The sequence below is a fragment of the Equus przewalskii genome, chromosome 5 (genome assembly GCF_037783145.1).
Source record: "Equus przewalskii isolate Varuska chromosome 5, EquPr2, whole genome shotgun sequence".
Classification (NCBI taxonomy): Eukaryota; Metazoa; Chordata; class Mammalia; order Perissodactyla; family Equidae; genus Equus; species Equus przewalskii.
This window is the reverse complement of record NC_091835.1, coordinates 47,358,866-47,377,910: the sequence shown is the minus strand read 5'-3', so window position 1 is coordinate 47,377,910 and position 19,045 is coordinate 47,358,866. Positions and strand designations below refer to the sequence as shown.

General features: G+C 36.5%; 1 protein-coding gene across 3 annotated transcripts in view; it reads right to left on the bottom strand.

Moving 5' to 3' along the window:
• AEBP2 (AE binding protein 2) overlaps positions 1-19,045 on the bottom strand; it is a 95,611-nt gene that overhangs the window by 73,225 nt on the left and 3,341 nt on the right. For all 3 annotated transcript variants that reach the window (XR_011540320.1, XM_070620742.1, XM_070620741.1), the window contains exon 2: positions 4,895-5,102. Coding sequence is in view for 2 of the 3 variants with exons in the window: in XM_070620742.1 (XP_070476843.1) it covers positions 4,895-5,102 (208 nt within the window). In the remaining variant the exon portion in view is untranslated. The remainder of the gene's footprint in view (positions 1-4,894; positions 5,103-19,045) is intronic.

Here is a 19,045-nt window from a genome sequence, read left to right as displayed (position 1 = left end):
GAATTATTTCTGGACTACCAAATAATCTTCAAATTTACAATGACCTCACTTATAAGATGTAGAGGTCTAAACGTTCAGTGTTACAGGGAGGTTTGGGCCTTCTGTTGAGAACTCTTCTAGAAAAACTTACTCACTACCACGTGAATAGGTCAGCTCTACCTTCAAGGATCTCCAAAATTCCCAAAAAGAAGGCTGGTACAAACCTGGAAACCAAGGGTAGTCTTAGTCTTCACCTTGATCAATTGCCTTGAAGAAATGTATCCGTGTATTTATCTCAATGCATGCATGACCTACATCCACAACAGCTTGTATGACAGTACAGATAAATGCACTTACACTTATCTGGTCACTAACATCTCACACCTGAAGTGCGTAAATGAATCCATCAAAATTTTCTGTAAGTAGGGGCCGGCCCCGAAGCCAAGTGGTTAAGTTCGTGTGCTCCGCTTTGGCGGCCTAGGGTTTCACTGGTTCAGATCCTGGGCGCAGACATGGTACCGCTCATCAGGCCATGTTGAGGGGGCATCGCACATGCCACAACTAGAAGGACCCACAACTAAAATATACAACTATGTACTGGGGGGATTTGGGGAGAAAAAGCAATAAAAAAAAAATTTCTCTAAGTAAATTTAAAACTCCACTGCAAAAGAATATAATGTAATCTGACAGAGTCTAAGGATGCCTAAGTCTGTTATTATTACTGGTAAAGTAAATGAAAATCAGCCAAATGCAGAGCCAGTAAGCAGTAACTTATATGACACAAACACACACACGCGTGTTTTACTAAGAAATTAGATTCCTTCTACAGTAAAATGATACAAAAAAATTTTATATAAAGAGACACACCATCTAAAGTTAGGAAGGGGTTGGATAATTTTATGATCCCTTTAAGCTCTAATATTTCTTAGGAAAAAACCAGCTCAGGGACGCCCCTCGTGGTCTATTGGTTAAACTCAGCGCACTCCACTTCAGTGGCCCGGGTTTGGTTCCTGGTCACAGACCTACACCACTCGACAGCAGCCATGTTGAAGTGGCAATCCACATACAAATTAGAGGAAGATTGGCACAAATGTTAGCTCAGGGCAAATCTTCCTCAGCAAAAAAAAAAACAAAAAACAAAAAACAAAAAACCAGCTCATTTCCTTTACAAAATGTGAACATACAAAAGAAGTAAAATATTTTTTATATCTAATTATTCTGTCTCAAATCAGGTGACTCTCAGGGTCTAAAATGACAGCTTTAATTTTGTAATCCTATTATTTTTAACCATATTAAATGTATTAACATTTTCAATTTCCTCTGTTAAAAGACATTTAATAAAAGAGGAAAAAAATATTCAATAAGACACTCAAATTACAAAAATAAAATATTCCTTATTTATTGCAACAGATATGACCAATTTCATGTTGTGTTCAGGAGACACCAGATTGACAATCAAAACTCAAACAGACCCCCTGACTGATTTCACTTCCTAGCAGCATTCCACTTTAACCCTGAGACTCTACAAATGTCATTTTATATAAAATAAAGGTAACCGGCCTCATTCAAGTCTTCAAAGAATTAACCTATCATCCTCCAAAATCTTCCTCTGGCCCTCTCCCCTCAAACACACCAAAGAAAATATACAAAAGAAAACTTAATAAAATATCATGTAAAATAACTCCTGCATCCAGAAACATGAACAGATTTCTTTCTGGCAATTGTTTTTAAAGTGAGAAATAGTTAAGATAGAAAGAAGAGAATACTAATGGATCTTATTGAACCACTGAAACCCTACAAGACGAAGTTCCCTGCCTACCGAGACTTAGAGGTATATATTAAGAGGACACTGGGATTTGAAATTTGATTAGTACAATAGCTCAGTCTAGTTTTTGAATCCAGTCATGCACGGAAGTATGGACCCAAGAACACAATTCTATTATATTTAACAAAAAATGTTAAAAAAAATTTTTTTGCCTGTTTTTATTTTTTAAACAGGAGAAAGAACTCATGTTTTTTTAATAAAAAGATATATTCATGGGGCCTGCCCCATGGCCTAGTGGTTAAGTTCGGAATGCTCTGCTTCGGCGGCCCGGGTTCACCGGTTCAGATCCGGGATGCAGACTTAGAACACTCGTCAGCCATGCTGTGGCGACAACCCACATATAAAACAGAAGACGACTGGCACAGAGGTTAGCTCAGGGCCACTCCTCCTTACACAAAAAAAGGGAGATTGGCAACAGGACTAATTTTACTCAGGAAAAAAATATATACATATTCATAATTTGGTGTTTAAATGGTTAGTTTAGCTTTAAACGTACATTTAAAGTATCCACCCACTTTGATATATGAAAAGAAAAAGCTAAACTCTACCTAACTTCAGTCTCCAAATATAATTAAAGTCCACATGACATGGGTAGGAAAAGAACTTTCTAAGCTGTATATATGATGGTTTTTTCACAGCATGACGACCAGAGTGGGATGAGAAAAAGAACAGGAATTAGTACAGTATTTAGATCTTAATAACTTAATGCTCCAGTGAAATTGTCATCTTTCAGTAATTAGAAGCATAAAATCTTCTGGAGTTACCAATTTTTTCCTATTTTGTTTCTGTTCCATTATGACAGTTGGGGTAGAAAGAAGAGAAACAAGAAATCTAAAAAAAAAACTATGTCATCAAAATCAGATGTGTTCCACTTACATGAGGCATCTGGAATAGTCAAACTTACAGAGACAGAAAGTAGAACAGTGGTTACCAGCGGCTGGGGGAAGGGAGGATTAGAGAGTCAGTGTTTCATGGGTACGGGTTTCAGTTTGGGATGATGGAAAAGTCCTGAAGATGGATAGTCGTGATGGTTGCACAACAATGTAAATGTTCTTAACGCCACTGAATCATACTCTCAAAAACAGTTAAAACGATTTCTTTAAAAAGTACCCTTCAAAGGGTACTTTGAAGCCCATTTCAAAAAAAATCAGATGTTCCAACCAACCACTTCTCTAAAGCACAAAACCAGATCAAGATTTCCTGCCTTATACAGTAGTATTAAGTTTCCAAATTCTCATTCATACTTTATCACCCAGAAAGCTTCATCTACATACCAACGGTATATAGAAATAAACAGGATGCCTTTTCTACATTTCTCTGATCCTTCACATTTGTAGTTTAGCAATTAATGTCCTTCAAAGACCAGGACTCCCTTCTGTGGTCAAAACAGCATCACCCTTAAAATTAGCCAGAGAATCTTATTATTTATAATAAAGTAATTTTATGAATAAGGGTCCAAGAAATGATATGGGGGGGTTTCATTTCACCAAGTTTATACTTACTGTAGAAGTACCAAGACTTCATGACTAGCTCTGTACTATCAATAAGGTACATGTAAATTTGCAGGGATTACATGATACATTTCAGTATGCAATGGCACCTTTTCTACAAATCTGTAAAGGGCTGAAAACACTCTCATAAGGCTGTGTGCCAACTCAACTTGTAGGATCCAAGACTTAGAAATGTGAAATTCTCCCACACCTACTAAGAAAAGCCCAGTGATCTTCTACATAGCTCTGATCCCATATACAGTTGCTAAGCCAAGTGACTAAAAAAGCATCATTCCATGGCTCAAAAGACTACGTTAGTGATAGATACCAAGTGACATCAAGCACTGGCTCACAAAAGGCAACTCTCTAATGACCAAGAAACCAACTTAGTTAAGACAGCTCCCACTAAAAATCTGACATATGTGAAGGGGGAAAGAAAGACTACGATCAAAGTAGCCTAACCACTGAGCTGGGTTGTGCACTGAAAATACCATACAATGGGCACAGTTCATTAATACACCATCTGGTGTCTACTGAGACACCATATAGATTAAACCTAATAAGAAGACAAATGTTTCCTTATCAAGCTCAAGTAGTCAAAAGATTACTAACACATTACAACATATTGTGACAAGGGCAAATATTCTCAAAGGAAATCTCAAAGGCAACACCACTGGTTAACATGTTGGGGTGCTTATATAGTTTAATCTTAAAAAAAAAGATCAATAAAATCTAAATATATCAATACAACCTTAGAAAGAATTACCAACTCACTTAAATCATGATGATTTTAACCATTTTATTAACAGCATATATCAATAGTGATGGAAGGCTAATAGAAAATGTGTGCTCTAATAAATTACCTGTACTTAGAATTTAATTTCTGGAAAATGTACTAAGTATGGTAACTATTCAAGACAAACCTAGATAAAGTCAAAAAAAATTACAAATATCCTAAATAATATTTCAGTTCATTACACTTTGATTCACTAATTTCCTTAGCTCTTTATTCACTACCCAATAAAAATTATTTGAAACGACACAATTAAACATATTCCTGAAAGGGTATAGGTCAATACTGGCTAATCAGAACTTTCTATCTAAGCCAGCTGTGACAAGACCTGGTAAAGAAGATCAATTCTCACTCACAAATAATGAGTGCAGGCTGTCGTTCAATAGGATTGTATAGACTAATTGTGGTACCGATAATATCTCCAGTTAATTTCTGCATCAGGGATAATTTAGGACCACTCTAACAACAGAAATCCTAAACAATGCCAATTCCTAAATGTCCTCAACTCAAAACATTAGAACTCTGAAATATAGTGTATTCATTTATAATATTCCCACTCTATTTTAGAAAGTCTAATTTCTTCAAAGTAATATACCTAAGAGCAAATTAAAATCCAACACATAATATGCTCTATTTAATTTGATTCCATCAAGTACATGGGAATAAAAAATGTGGGTTTTTTTTGAAAAAATAAAGCCTGTGTAAAAACAATCCCAAATTACCTTCAGAAAAAAAGACTAACTGGCAATTATAAATTAATAAAACTAATAAAAACAGGGAGTGAAAAAAAGAAATGACAAAACCAACCCCTCCTCGCTGACCATCTACATGTATGGAACGGATGTGATCTGCCAGATCTGGACTAGAGTTGAAGCAAGCCTGGCACTGGTCCCAACAACAATTATAGGCAATATTTTTGCTTGAAGAAGTAGTGCTTCCTTGTCCATTCATCATTGCTGGAGTTGAACGCCCACTGGAAATTGTGCTGTCTACATCCATTATAGTACTGCTTATGCTACAAAAGAAGAAAAAAGGCTGTGTTATTCCTAGAAGTTCACTAACATGAATATGATCTTATAAATATTTAATTAAGATTACCACTTGATATTCTTGCTCCATACAAAGCATACTAACCATATTTTCCATAAGAAAACAAACTGCTTTGAAATTATTTAGTTGGCAATAAAGTACAAATCAAGGCAAAACAAAAAAAAAACACACTAGTACCTCAAAATCAGATATGGGATAATTTAAGTAACTTTTGGCAAACATGAACTCCCCTAGACCCTACAAAAAAACAAACACACACACATGCGCGCACACACACACATCCCCCCACATTTCGTCCCTGCCATAGTTCTAAGAAGCATGATAAAGTAATAAAGTAATAGTTTCCAGATGTAAATAATTGAGAATCAAAAGACTATCTTTACAGTTCTGCAAATGGCTTGTTGATCTGAAATCTTTCCTTCTATTCACCACCCTGAGAATACAACTGCAGCCACATCCCACCCCTTTCCATTTCAAAGAAGTTGGGAAATTTTGCTGTATTTTCCCTTCTAAATAAAAAAGCAGAAGAGAGAGAACTGGCTGTAGTAAAAGCTTTCTGATTTTACCGAAGTCCAAATAAAATGTCCTTTCCTGGCCCTCAATTTTTTTTTAACTAACCTCTATCCACCAAAAAAGACAAAATGCTGATGAATCTCCTTCACTTTTCTTCACCGAAGTATTACATATCATTATTATTTACCAAAAAATATACATATTAGTAGTAATAAAATAAAATTAAATAATTTTGAATGCTCAAAATTTCACATGTTAATAAAACATAATACACTTTTGTCTTCATTTTAAAAGCAAATTCCCTATTTTCTTTTTTCAATACCTCCCCAACAGAGAAACTATATGGGAGTAGTTTTAATCAAAGGGTCAACAGTAAGAACGTTTTTGGATTAAATCTATCAAAAGTTATATATCTGCTTGCAATTTAAGTACCAGTACATTATGAAAACTATATTAACTTTTAAGAGGTTACCTCCCTATCCCTGAGTTTTTACTATGGAAAATTTGAAAGACACAGAAAAGCGTATCTAAATCTACACTCAACAATTAACATTTTGCCCAATATGCTATATGTAATTTGTTTTTCTGAATCATCTGCAAGTTGCAAACAGGATACTTCAACCACAATTATTTCAGCACAAGCTTTCTAAATATAAAAACATTCACCTATAACCACGACAACCTTATTTGCTCACACCTAGGAATTAAACTGAATTTTAACTTAATTAAGCTTAATAATGATTTGCGTCTAACATCAAATGTGCCCATTTTAAAAAGCAAACAGAAATGTTTTTGTAGGATGCTTCAGATATGAAAAACGTCTCAGATTTCCTTTTAAAGGATATTCAAGTATTTAAGTTTATCTGGCTATCTGTCAATATATAGATTCTAAATTTCAACTCTAAAACCTCATTCTAAAACTCTGGAATCTCTACAAAACTCTCAAATGTAAATCAGCTCTTGACTCTGAATATTTATTCATATATTGTTTGTTTTTGCAGTAATAAATTGTAGGGATGGTGGTTTCTCTATATTGAAACACGAATTTTATTTAAATCCTAAAAGTTTCAAGTTTCATGAGACCCTTAACCATGAAATGATTACCTATTTTCTTTATCACTTGCTTCATATATTTTAACCCTAAAGTTCATACTTTGGTAGACCATACTAATTAACTCAAAAGCAAATAATATAACAGTTTTAAGTGAACAACCAATCACACTCAATTTATAAACAATCTCAGGAAAAGAGATAAACCTCAATGACCTATTGTGGTATAACTTCCAAAGCACAGTTAAGTAAAACGCACACACAAAGTGCAGGGCGTCATGTTCCAATTTGCATCCCTACGTGGCGAAGGGAGACAGACACAGATATAGCTACCCTCTAAAGGCAGAATCTTTTCTGAAGGACCCACAGAACACTGCAGATGTTGTGGGAGAGGGGGAAACAGGAGAGAAACTGTCACTGTTTATGCCCTTTTGCATCCTTTTAACCACATACCTGTACTGCTTTTATTTTAAAGTCTAAAATTAGTTGAAATTGAAACCAAATCAGTTTTCTTTAAATTGGACAAAGTAAAGCAAATTCAAGAGACTCATATACTTGTGATAAATTCAACTAGCAATACAGAGTCTATCTTCATAGTGCTTAACATACTTTTGCTTATCAACTTTATCACAGAAGGGAAACTTACAAGTCCAAATATCCAGGAATACTAAACGTTGTTTCATCAATCTACGTTCACTATCATTCATTTGAAAAACAGTACTTCATGTGCATACAGATCTTCACAAAAGGACAGCATACTGCTGTGTTAAGAGGATGAACTTTGGGGCTGGCCCAACAGCGCACCAGTTAAGCTTGCAGGTTCCGCTTCTCAGCAGCACGGAATTTGCTGGTTCGGATCCCAGGTGCGGACATGGCACTGCTTGGCAAAAAGCTATGCTGTAGTAGGCGTCCCACATAAAGAGTAGAGGCAGATGGGCATGATGTTAGCTCAGGGCCAGTCTTTCTCAGCAAAAAATAGGAGCATTGGCGGTAGATAGCTCAGGGCTAATCTTCCTCAAAAAAAAAACAAAGAAAGAGGATGAACTTTGTCTACCATTGCAACTAAGCTGCAATGCAATGGCAAAGGAAGGGCAGGTCTGACGCCCTGGAAGACTCAAGAGACACCCCCCACATGCGCAGCTTCCCCCAAAGAGCCTCCCGTAGCCTTGCAGGGCCAACTGGAGTCCTGCTTCACAGCTCCTCTTAGGCTCCTCCAACTCCAGGAAGTGTCCAATTCTAAGCCTCCAGACTCCCTTTTGGCCCCAGATTCATGCTAGAATCAGTGGTTCTCTCTACCCTTTTTTTTTTTTTTTTTTGAGGAAGATTAGCCCCGAGCTAACTGCTGCCAATCCTCCTCTTTTCGCTGAGGAAGACTGGCCCTGAGCTAACATCCGTGCCCATCTTCCTCTACTTTATACGTGGGATGCCTACCACAGCATGGCTTGCCAAGTGGTGTCATGTCCACACCCGGGATCCGAACCTGCGAACCCTGGGCCGCTGAAGCGGAACGTGCACACTTAACCACTGCGTCACTGGGTCTACTCTTAAGACTGATGAAGGCAACCATCCTGATGCAGGAGAGCACAAGAGACAAGTTACAGGTAATTTCTGATTGTGACAGGACCCTGAACTAGATACATATTTCACAGAAAGCAGTGTCCTTCTTCCTATAATAGAAAGATAACAAGATGACCAGAACTAGAAGGTGACATTCCACCTGATCTTATAATACTTCTAGGATTATACATATACTAAAATTTTTCACTCAGTTAATTCTCCTTTCCAACGAACACAGTGATTCTGTAAAATGTGAACAAAAGCAGCCTGTTATTTGGAAGAAAACCTAAGCCAGAAAAAAGTACTCACAGTATTCAGATTGTTTCAATAATCTAAAGAAGCACTTCTCAAGCTAATATGTATATAAATCACCTGAGATCTTATTAACTGCAGATTCTGAACTCAGTGGGTTTGGGGCAGGGTCTGAGATACTGTATTTTTAACAAGTGCCTACATGCTGATGATGCCGCTCCGACACTTTAAGTGGCAAGACTCTGAAGGATCTCTTTCACTATTATGAGATTGACCAGACTCCTAAGATACCAGACTATCTAAGGAACTATCTCATACTGTAGAATGATAAACTAAAGCATACACACACATACACACATACACATACACACACACATTGACAAGAGAAAATCTTAAGTTTAAAAAAAAAAACACAAATTCTTAGAAATTCCAATGCAGTATCTGGGGGAGACATGAAAATTTTCAACATAACAGCATCCCCTTTTTCCACAGGCCTTGTTAAGAAACTATCTGGCAGACCAGAGTTTTCCACTCCAACATCTACAGTAACTAACTACATGGATTTTATGAACACAGTTTCCTTTGGGAATTCAAGGGCCAACTCACTGATACATACAAGAACACAAATTGCTTCAAAGCAAAATATCTGCTTGGTGGATGTGACCACGGCTGACAGGGTTGCCAACAATGAGAAGTACAGATCAGCTTGCTAAGTGACAAGATACAAGAGCAGAGGAAGTAATAACATAGATGCTACATTACCATGATGGAGAAGGACAAGAACCTGGTCTTACTGTAAGAGAGTAAGAAAAGATCATGGATATGGTTTCAGATCTCCACATGGCAAACAATCTTTAAAACACTATCACTCGTCAAGTTTGGCGTATTATCAAATAGGCATGCAATTATCTAAAAAGGTTACTAAAATACTCCTTCCTTTTTCAAGCAAATATCTGTATGAGGCCCGATTTTCTTCACATAGTTCAACCAAAGCAACGCACTGCAGCAGACTGAACGCAGAAGCAGATGTGAGAACCTAGGTGCAAGCCAGACATTAAAACATTAAATAGAAACCAGTGTCACCCTTCTGTTTTTGTAACTTGGAAAGTTATTTTGCATTTAAAAACATACTGTTTATGTTACATATAATTGGTTTATTTTTACATTAATAAATGTTTTTTAAAGTTCTCGGTTTTAATTTCTAATCCTGTAATAGCGATAAATAAAACCCACATAAACAAAAGCTCTTTGGTTTCTTCAATAGGAGTTTGTTTTTGGTTTTGTGTGTGTGTGTGAGGAAGACTGGCCCTGAGCAAATGGACTGTTGCCAATCTTCCTCTTTTTGCTTGAGGAAGATGGTCCCTGAGCTAAGACCTGTGCCAGTCTTCCTCTATTCTGTATGTGGGACACGGCCACAGCACGGCTCGATGAGTGGTGTGTAGATCCGTGCCCAGATTCCAAACCTGTGAACCCTGGGCCGCTTAGGCAGAGCCCACGAACTGAAGCAGTGTGCCTCCGGGCTGGCCCCTCAGTATCTTTTTTAACAGCTTTATTGAGATATAATTCATATTCTTCAACGTTTAAAAAGCAAAGAGGTCCTTAGAAGCAAAGTGTTTGAGAACCAGTGATCTGGATTACGTCTGAAACAAAGCTTAAATGTTCCTCTGAAACAGACTGGAAAGAGTATGTGTCTGACCTGAAATGTTTTAATTTTATTCTGAGGTTAAGTGCTGAATTTAAAATTCAGTCTGAGGCCAAATGAGTAGGGGCAGCCTTATCTGTAGCCTTCTTCTCAGTTATATGTGAGGAAATTCATTTGTGTTGGTGGATTTTTCTTGAAAATTTTGGGTCCTTCTCTTCTTCCCCCATTCTTAAATAACTTCAAAGCTACCAAAATGCCTAACTCTAAAAAAAAACAGGATGATCAAGGCATCTTAATTATTATAAAACAAATATTCTATAATTCTAACTGTTTAAAAATGGAACATGGTCCTCCATATAGAATGAAGAAAGTAGTATGAGACACAAGAGACAAAAATTCTACTAGTCTGAGTAAGAAATATTTAGCAGTATCAGAGCAAACATGATAAACTTAGCTTAAATTTGTAATTAGTAATAAACTTTGGATAGAAATAAGTATATACAGTTTTCAAAGTATTTCTCAAATTGTAGATAAACAACATTACAACCATACACAGGGAATTCCTAAACTGATCATATAACAAACTATTATCTGACTAACAGGTGATATTCCTTTCATCTATAATAAAATAGCCACTCACTACTAGAAAGATTACTCTGGCTCTCCCACACTTCTAATCAAAATTACTAAAGGTTAAAATTTGAAACAGTGCAAAGCATTTAAAAAGATCCTATATTTTTGAAAAGTCTTAAGTTGTATACCTGGTATTATACAGCTTTAAGAGAAAAACTCTTTACTTGAGTTATCCATACCATTCCTCACCTCCATTTGCTGGAATGGACTGTAACTGTGCCCTGCTCCTGATTCTAGGCATTGATAAAGGGATTAAAAGCTAAAATTGAACCAGCTAAAAGAGACAGGTACTTCCAAGAAAACCATGAACTGCCTGTTCCATTTTATGACTTTCTCTTAAGGAAAAAAACGCATTATGTAATTTATTATATCAAAATTTATATCACCAAAGTAAGGCACTATTCACAGCTGACTTCCCATTCTTTATCATAACAGCTAACACTTACTGTGCGAGTGTGCATCATTCTACATGCTTGTGTCAGATTCTATTCTCCAAAGATGGCCATACCAATATACACTTTCCCACATCGTCTTCTTACAATGTGGCATCAAGAGGTGGGGGGGGGGGGGGGCGGGGGGGGTCTATATGACCTTCCCTTGAATCTTGAGCAGGCCTGAGACTACGGCAGAAGTGATGCTGTCAGACTTCCAAGGCTAGATCATAAAAGGCAATACAGCTTCAGCCTGTCTCTCTCTCCTGGGACACACAGCTTGGGAGCCGTGAACTAGCATGTACAGAAATCTGGCTCCCTTGGAGCCACCATGTGGAAGACATCCTGTGAAGAAAGTACACAGAGCTAGCGAGAGATGCTGGGGAGCCCCAGCCGTTCCAGCTCCCGCTGTTTGAGTCTTCTCAGCCCAGGCACCAGATATGTGACAGAATCATGAGTGAGATGACTGCTTATTGAAGTCCCCAGTCTTTACTGCTGTTCCAAACTGACACCGAAGATGTAGCTTTTCTTAAGCAAAATAATTGTTTTAAACCATTAAATGTTGGAGTTGGTTGTCGTGCAGTCATAGTAACTGGATCAATACTTGACATGTATTAACTCATTTAATGCTTACAACAACCATATGAGGTAAGTACTATTAGTACCCTCATCTTACAGTAAGAAACTGAGACACAAACATTATGTGACTTGCCAAGTCACTCAAGTACATAACAGTAATGCCAAACAATTCGCCACATTTATACAAAAAAGAAAATCTGAGTAAATTACTGAGAAGAAATACTGAATTGCAGCCTCTTTTGTACATCAAAAAAACTGACACAGTTTTATCTTGTGTGCACATAACAAGAAGTTGTTTCTTTGCTTTTGTATATCTATAACACACACACACACACAAAAAAAGATTTAGCATTTACAAATAATTTAACTCATTTGCACAGACAGTTTTATTAACAAGATAAACTATAAAATTTGATTCATACAATTAGCTTCATAAAAAAATTGATTCAAGGTCAGTCATAGAAAGCAACACAATCTCAGGTAGAACTTGTCCCAGATTTAGAACTTAGGCCACTGAAACAGATATGAGCCTAACAATGTCAACAGAAAACCCAACTCCAAATATTTATTCCAGGGACAAAGGGGCAGTTACTTTACTTCTTATCTATCAAGAACAAATAGTAAGTTATGAAATCAGTCTTAAACAGGATTAAGGAATTTAGACCACATCAGATTTTCAAACTGCTGTGGTGCTGTAGGCTTTCAGATCTTTAAATTCAGAAACAATTAGAAAAAAGAGTAAAGACAAGTGCCCTTTTTATTATACGTTTTATATATGCTCAAGTCAAATGTCTCTAGGGCCCTTCCTACTCACCTAAAGTGCAAGGAATTCTGCTTCCTTATGATCTGCACTACAAAGCACCCATAAATCTCTCATTTAGAGTAAACTCCTAAACATAGCTAGTGTCTTGCACACAGTAAAAACTCACATAGTTTTTACTGACAAATTTAAGTGGGATCTTTAAGGCAAGTAAAATATATGGCTTTGTCACACACTTAGATTATCATAAAAATTAATTGGAGGCACACTAAAAATCATTACCAAAACCAAGATATTATTATTACTATTATTACTGTAATTACAAGCTATTATCACAGTAATTTAAAAAGCTAAAATGGATTTTTCTAACCAAGAAAAAGATGACTCTATCCCCACAATTATTTCTCTGAATAAAGATAAAAGATTTTTCCCCAAGACCCAGCAGCACTCACTAAATTGGCCAAAAGGGACTCTACGCAACAATGATGAAATATAGCCGACGGAAAACAAGTAGGTTGCATTCCCCTATCATCACTATGTACTGTGCACGATTTTAAATTTGTTTCTCATCTCTAGTCTACTGCCCTTTAAGATTGTTCCACCCACATTTTTCATCCAGTTTAAGAGATCAGCAAGCAAGTATCTTCAAAAAGACTGAAATACTAGAAACATTCTACTACAATACAATTACACTATAAGGAGTTATCTTTTACTTTCTTAAAAAGGATTTCCAGAAAAATGTCTATACCCAAAGATGGTATGTAAAACATCTGCTATGAAGAACACCACCCATTTTATATGAAAAGAATCACGTATTTATTTGGTGTTTTTTAAAAAAAAGTTAGTGTTAAATCATAAAAATGATTTTCAGATAATTTCAGTATACACATTTCTGACAAGAATGACTACAGTAGCTCTCAACACCTCAAAAGAGATATTTGAATGACTAATTGCCGACATGCATTTAAAGCAATAAAAAGTCTATGCTGACTGATCCAATCTCATATTTTAACAACTATTTATAAAAAGTAATGACAAAACTTTATAATTTAGAATGAACTAGTACACATAGTTACTAAGAAATACTAACACTTAAAATCTCTGTTTTCTCTCTAATTGGTAACAGTTCATCTTTCTAGAAACTCGAAATATAAATGAAAAACAGAAATCAAGTCAAGGTCCTTGAAAAGTGTTCAAACTAAAGTAAAATGTCAATAAAGCCTCTTTATTCCCCTAAAGACTGAATAGCTACAACACTTAAAAATTAACTTTTATATCTCACAGCCTTAAGAGGACTCTAAGCTACATAGTCTGTACATTATAAATATTACAAACAAAAATAAGGCCCAGGGGCTAGCCCCGCGGCCGAGTGGTTGAGTTCGCGCGCTCCGCCGCAGGCGGCCCAGTGTTTCGTTGGTTCGAATCCTGGGCGCTGACATGGCACTGCTTATCAGACCATGCTGAGGCAGCATCCCACATGCCACAACTAAAAGGACCACAACGAAGAATATACAACTACGTACTGGGGGGCTTTGGGGAGAAAAAGGAAAAAATAAAATCTTTAAAAAAAAAAAAAGAAAAGAAGGCCCATAAATGTAAATGAACTCAAGCATATAAATTATTCTTCGCAAAAGAAAAAGGCTGAAAATTAAAACAGCCACTTACTTATACTATTTTCTTTAAGCTTCCCTGTCAAGGTTGTGTTAACAGTTCTAGAAGGCAGTACGTAGCTAAGCCCATGTGAGGAGCCAGGACTGCCTGCTTCTTTCTCAAGGAGCTGTGTGACTTTGGACAGGTTATCATCTCTGCACCCTTCCTCCTCTCACTAGGTTGTTCATGAGGCAGGGAACTGAACTTCTCAAAATCCTGTCAATAAGCTCAAGAGTATCCAACCTTAAGCAAACTAGACAGCAGTTTTCTCCTAAAATAGTATGTAAATTTATCTTTCACTGGGGAACAAAATGTAACTTGGGGAAGTCTGCTTTTTCAAATTAATCAAATAATCACAACTTGTTTCAAATCCTATTTCCACATCTGCTATTAAAAAGAATAGGGGAAAGACACTACATCCAGAATGGCTCTTTCTTGTTTCATGCAGCTATACTAATAACAGTGACAAAGAAGGATGTATTAGGTACTTCCACAGTCAGTTCAAGTCAACCAATGACTGAGTCACGGGATACAGGCAGTGTAACACGCTGGTGTGGTAGGTAAACGCTGGAAGTACAAAGATAAATAAGACCTGATATAATCTGAAGAATGTTACGGCCTAAAGAAGACAAACGCAAATGGTTTTTCAATACACCACCATAAATATGAAATAGAATTATGGTGCCTTTTGAATCCAGAATCATCTATCTAAAGAATCTTTGAGATCCTGGATGTAGCAAAGCCACACTTGCAATATTCTGGATTTGTCTAAAGGACAGAATATATCTTTGTGTTTGACTTCTATTTAGAGTACTTGCCAAGTCTACAGCAGAATCGTCACATTTGCGCTCCAAATTACCTTACATTGTTTAGTCAAAAACTCTCAATCTGAAGTTCAGAGAAACGAAATAATTTGCCAGATTTCCTGCAGGCAGTCCCTAGTAGAGCTAGTACTACAATATTGATTACTTTTACTCACTAGAGTATTCTTTCCACAACTCTATGCATGAGAAATGAAAGGATAAATGACTCTGAATTAAATACAGCCCTAGGCCCTTTACATATTCCACCTCACTTAATCATAACACTAAAATATTTCTCCTGTTTTACAGGTACAGAAACAACTTCTGAGAAGTTAAATTATAACAACACAAGTCTTTCTGACTTAAGGCTCATGCTCTTTCACTACCCAAAGTTCCTTTGGTTATTTTAGTGGTACATGTGTCTGGAAAAATAAGGTAAGCTATTGTTCCAATTAAATCCTCAAGAAAAAAACTTTTTACTCAAAAATAGTAACATAACATTTTTCTTATAGACCAACAGGAAATTAGCTTTTCTTTCCTTTGATTCAGTTTCCCAAGCATGGCTTCCCTCCAGCTCGACCCTAGCTCAAGTGTTCATTTCACACTTGCACTATTCCTACTACCTCCTAATTGGTCTCCCAGCTCCCAAACTTTCCTGCTCTACCTTTGCCACATACGATTAATTTTCCTGTATCACACGAGTTTCATCATTCACCCAAAATATATTTAAGAATACCTAAAATGTGTCAAACACTCTATCAGGTGCTGTGGATAGAGCAGTAATCAAAACAGACATAGTTCCTATTCCCAGGGAGCACACAATCTAGCAGGAGAGAAAAACAGTAAATGGTTACTCAAATTGTGAGAAGAGCAATGAAGAACTTGGGGTGCTAGAAATGTGTCTAACAAAGAATCAGGGATAGTTTGTCTGAAAAAATGTTCAAGGTAACACCTGAATATGACCAGGAATTACAAAGACAGAAGTTGGCGAGAGGCAAAAGAACATGATTTATAAACCTATGCTGAGAAATGTGCACACTTTCACCTAGCGTGAAAGGCCCCACTTCAGCCATTAATTCTTATTTCCCTGTTCCAATAGATCCTCTGGTCTAGGCAGGATCCTAGATCTGAAGTCTCCTGAATATGCTAGGCTCTTTCCTTCCTATGTTTCATTTAGACTTCTAGAAATTTCTCTTCATCACTCACCTAACCTTAAAATCCAGTTCCCTCTCCCATCTAAACTTTAGTCAGTGACTACAATACTCTCCAGTTTTAATTTTAATGTACTCTGTCACAAACAATTTACAGAAAAACTAGAAAATAATGCAATCATCTTTTTAGTCTTCCCTTTAAAAACTAAATAGCTGGGGGGGGGGGGGGGTGGTACCATCACAGTTCTTTCCAATCACTAAACAGGGCACAATGTTAACCATCAGTAATGCTCAAAAAAAGATTCGTTTAAAAATCCAAACATCCATCTGATCTCCTATGCATGCCCAAAACTACCCATTTAGTTCTAAGGTCGTTACAACTATTATTTTCACAAATGCAAACTATTACTCATAAAAATGAATTCAACATGTGATTAAGATCACTACAAATCCATTATCATTCCGAAAAAACATACCCCAAAGCTTTTTACTAATAAATCACTAGTAGCTTCGCTTACATATTAAAAACTATTAAAAATAAAAGGTATTACAAGGTTTTTTAGGTCAACCACAGAATAGATAATTAATTAAAATGTAAATTTTCTAATAAAATATTTTGGTCTGGCACATTCTTTTACAAGTTTCTGGAGCACTCATTTAGAGATACTTGCCACATTATTTAACAGGTGGTACAGTACTTTGGGGGATTTCAGACCCTATATTACTTCATAATAAAGGTAAGAGATCATTACTACCTACTATCAGTTCATGTGTGCAGTCTGTCTCTTCCACCCATGAGGTCAAGGGCTTTATTTATTCACTGCTGTGTACTCAGTACCTCCAATAGGACCTGGCACATAACGGGGGTTCTACGAACCTCCAATAGTACCTGGTACATAATGGGAGTTCTATGTACCTGTGTAGAATAAATATCTATCACACATAGTAATTGTGGCATTTTGATGGGTTTTGAAAAGTTGTCTCAGTCAACATAAATTTGAAGCAATTCTTGTGCATCAGCATACGATAAAACAAGTAATAGGAAAAACTTATCTGCTAAATGAAGACATATGAAGAAAATGTGAGCATGTACATTTAAGTCGTAAAATGGAATTGCGACTTGTTCCTTGCATGCTCTCTCAGATCACTTGCTCTGGGGGAAACTGCTATGTCATGAGGACACACAAAAAACCCTATGGAGAAACTGACTTGGGGAGTGACTGAGGCTTCCTGCCAAGAGCTACATAAATGAGCCATCCTGGAATTGGATTTCCAGCCTCAGTCAAGCTTTCAGATGACTGCAGTGCTGGCCAACATTTTCACTGCAACCTCATGAGACCCTCAGCCAGAACCACCAAGCTAAGCCTCTTCATTCTTGACTCTCAGAAACCACATGTAATAACAAATCTTTGCTAAACTTGGGGGAAATCCGTTGCACAACAATAAATAACTAATACAATAGGCAAGGTGTGAAACCTCTAACTTTGTTTAGAGTCAATGAAATTTTGTGCTAAGAGCTATGGCAAAACCTACACCTTGGAATTAAAAGTCTAACAGTAATATGCAAGATGAATGAAGTGGGATTTTGTCTTCCTATCTCCTATAACACCCAGTAAAGAGTCCTGCACATAGTAAATACCTGTGTTTGGTAGCAAACTAGCTTATACACTGAACTTCCTAACTGAACCAAGAAACTAGTCTTAAGGTTTCTTAAAAGTAAAATGATCCCTTAGAATCTCTCCATATAAATTCAATCCTAAAGTTTACTGTTGTCTGCTTAGGTTTTAGCAGAGCCATACCTTCCTTAACGGAGAGTTACAATACGCTACCAATGAAAACTGAGACCTATTAGAGCTCTTCTCCCTAAATTTAATCAAAATAAAAGGGTAGCTTAAAGAGGGATGCTGGAGACTATTGACAGCTGCTTCAGAGGTGAAAGAGGTAGCTAGTGAAAGGGCACTCCATCACAAAGTATTGAGCAAAATATTACTTCACAAAGTAAGTACTACATTGCCTCAACCAAAAAGATCCTTAATAAATCTTGATGATAACCTCAACATGCAGCCTTTTAGTATTAATCTGATTTAAAAGTTTAGCCTCTATACTGGAAAAAGATCTTCCCAATGACACTACTGGGAAATTAGGCAATATAAGCCTGTTTTTCCAGTGTCAAACTAATCTTAATCCTATCTCAAAGTTTGCAACCCGTGAGGCTGGGAGTCCAAATTTTGACCCACAAAATGGTAATGGCTTGTGGCCTTGGCTGACCATTAACTTTCATGCTATATTCGCTTGCACTATCACCCCACCTTTACACATGCTGTTTTCACTTGACACCTGGACTTATCCAGAAAGGCTCATAAAAACGGCTGAAAGTGGTCTTGGCGTTTTCAAAATAAGTCATGGTTTACACTCTAGTTGGGGAGACAGAGATATATACACACACACACATATATTAAAGAAACAACCAAAAATAGAGGCTATAGTTATCAATTCACCTATATACGGATAAGAACCTAAAAGTACTTTCATGTACAATCTGATTCAATAGCTAGAACTAATTCGTAAACTAAAAAAATTTTAGAGGCATTTTTAAATTCTAAAATCCTATTAAAGTTAATTTAACCTCTAAAACTAACCTAAAAGATTTATCTTAAAGTTTTTTTTAATTAAAAAGTACTTAAGTTCAAAGTAAAAGAAAAACTAGTTTTTAGTGGTCTTGCACAGCTAAATATTCCCCCCAAAGAAAATTCCATTATCTCTATAACCAAACGAAAAGTAAATTACATATCAACTTTAAAGTTTTCTAAATTTACCAAAATAAACACACTAATACACTTACACTGGTTTTGAATAAATAATTTTCTCCTGGGGAAAATAATCAATG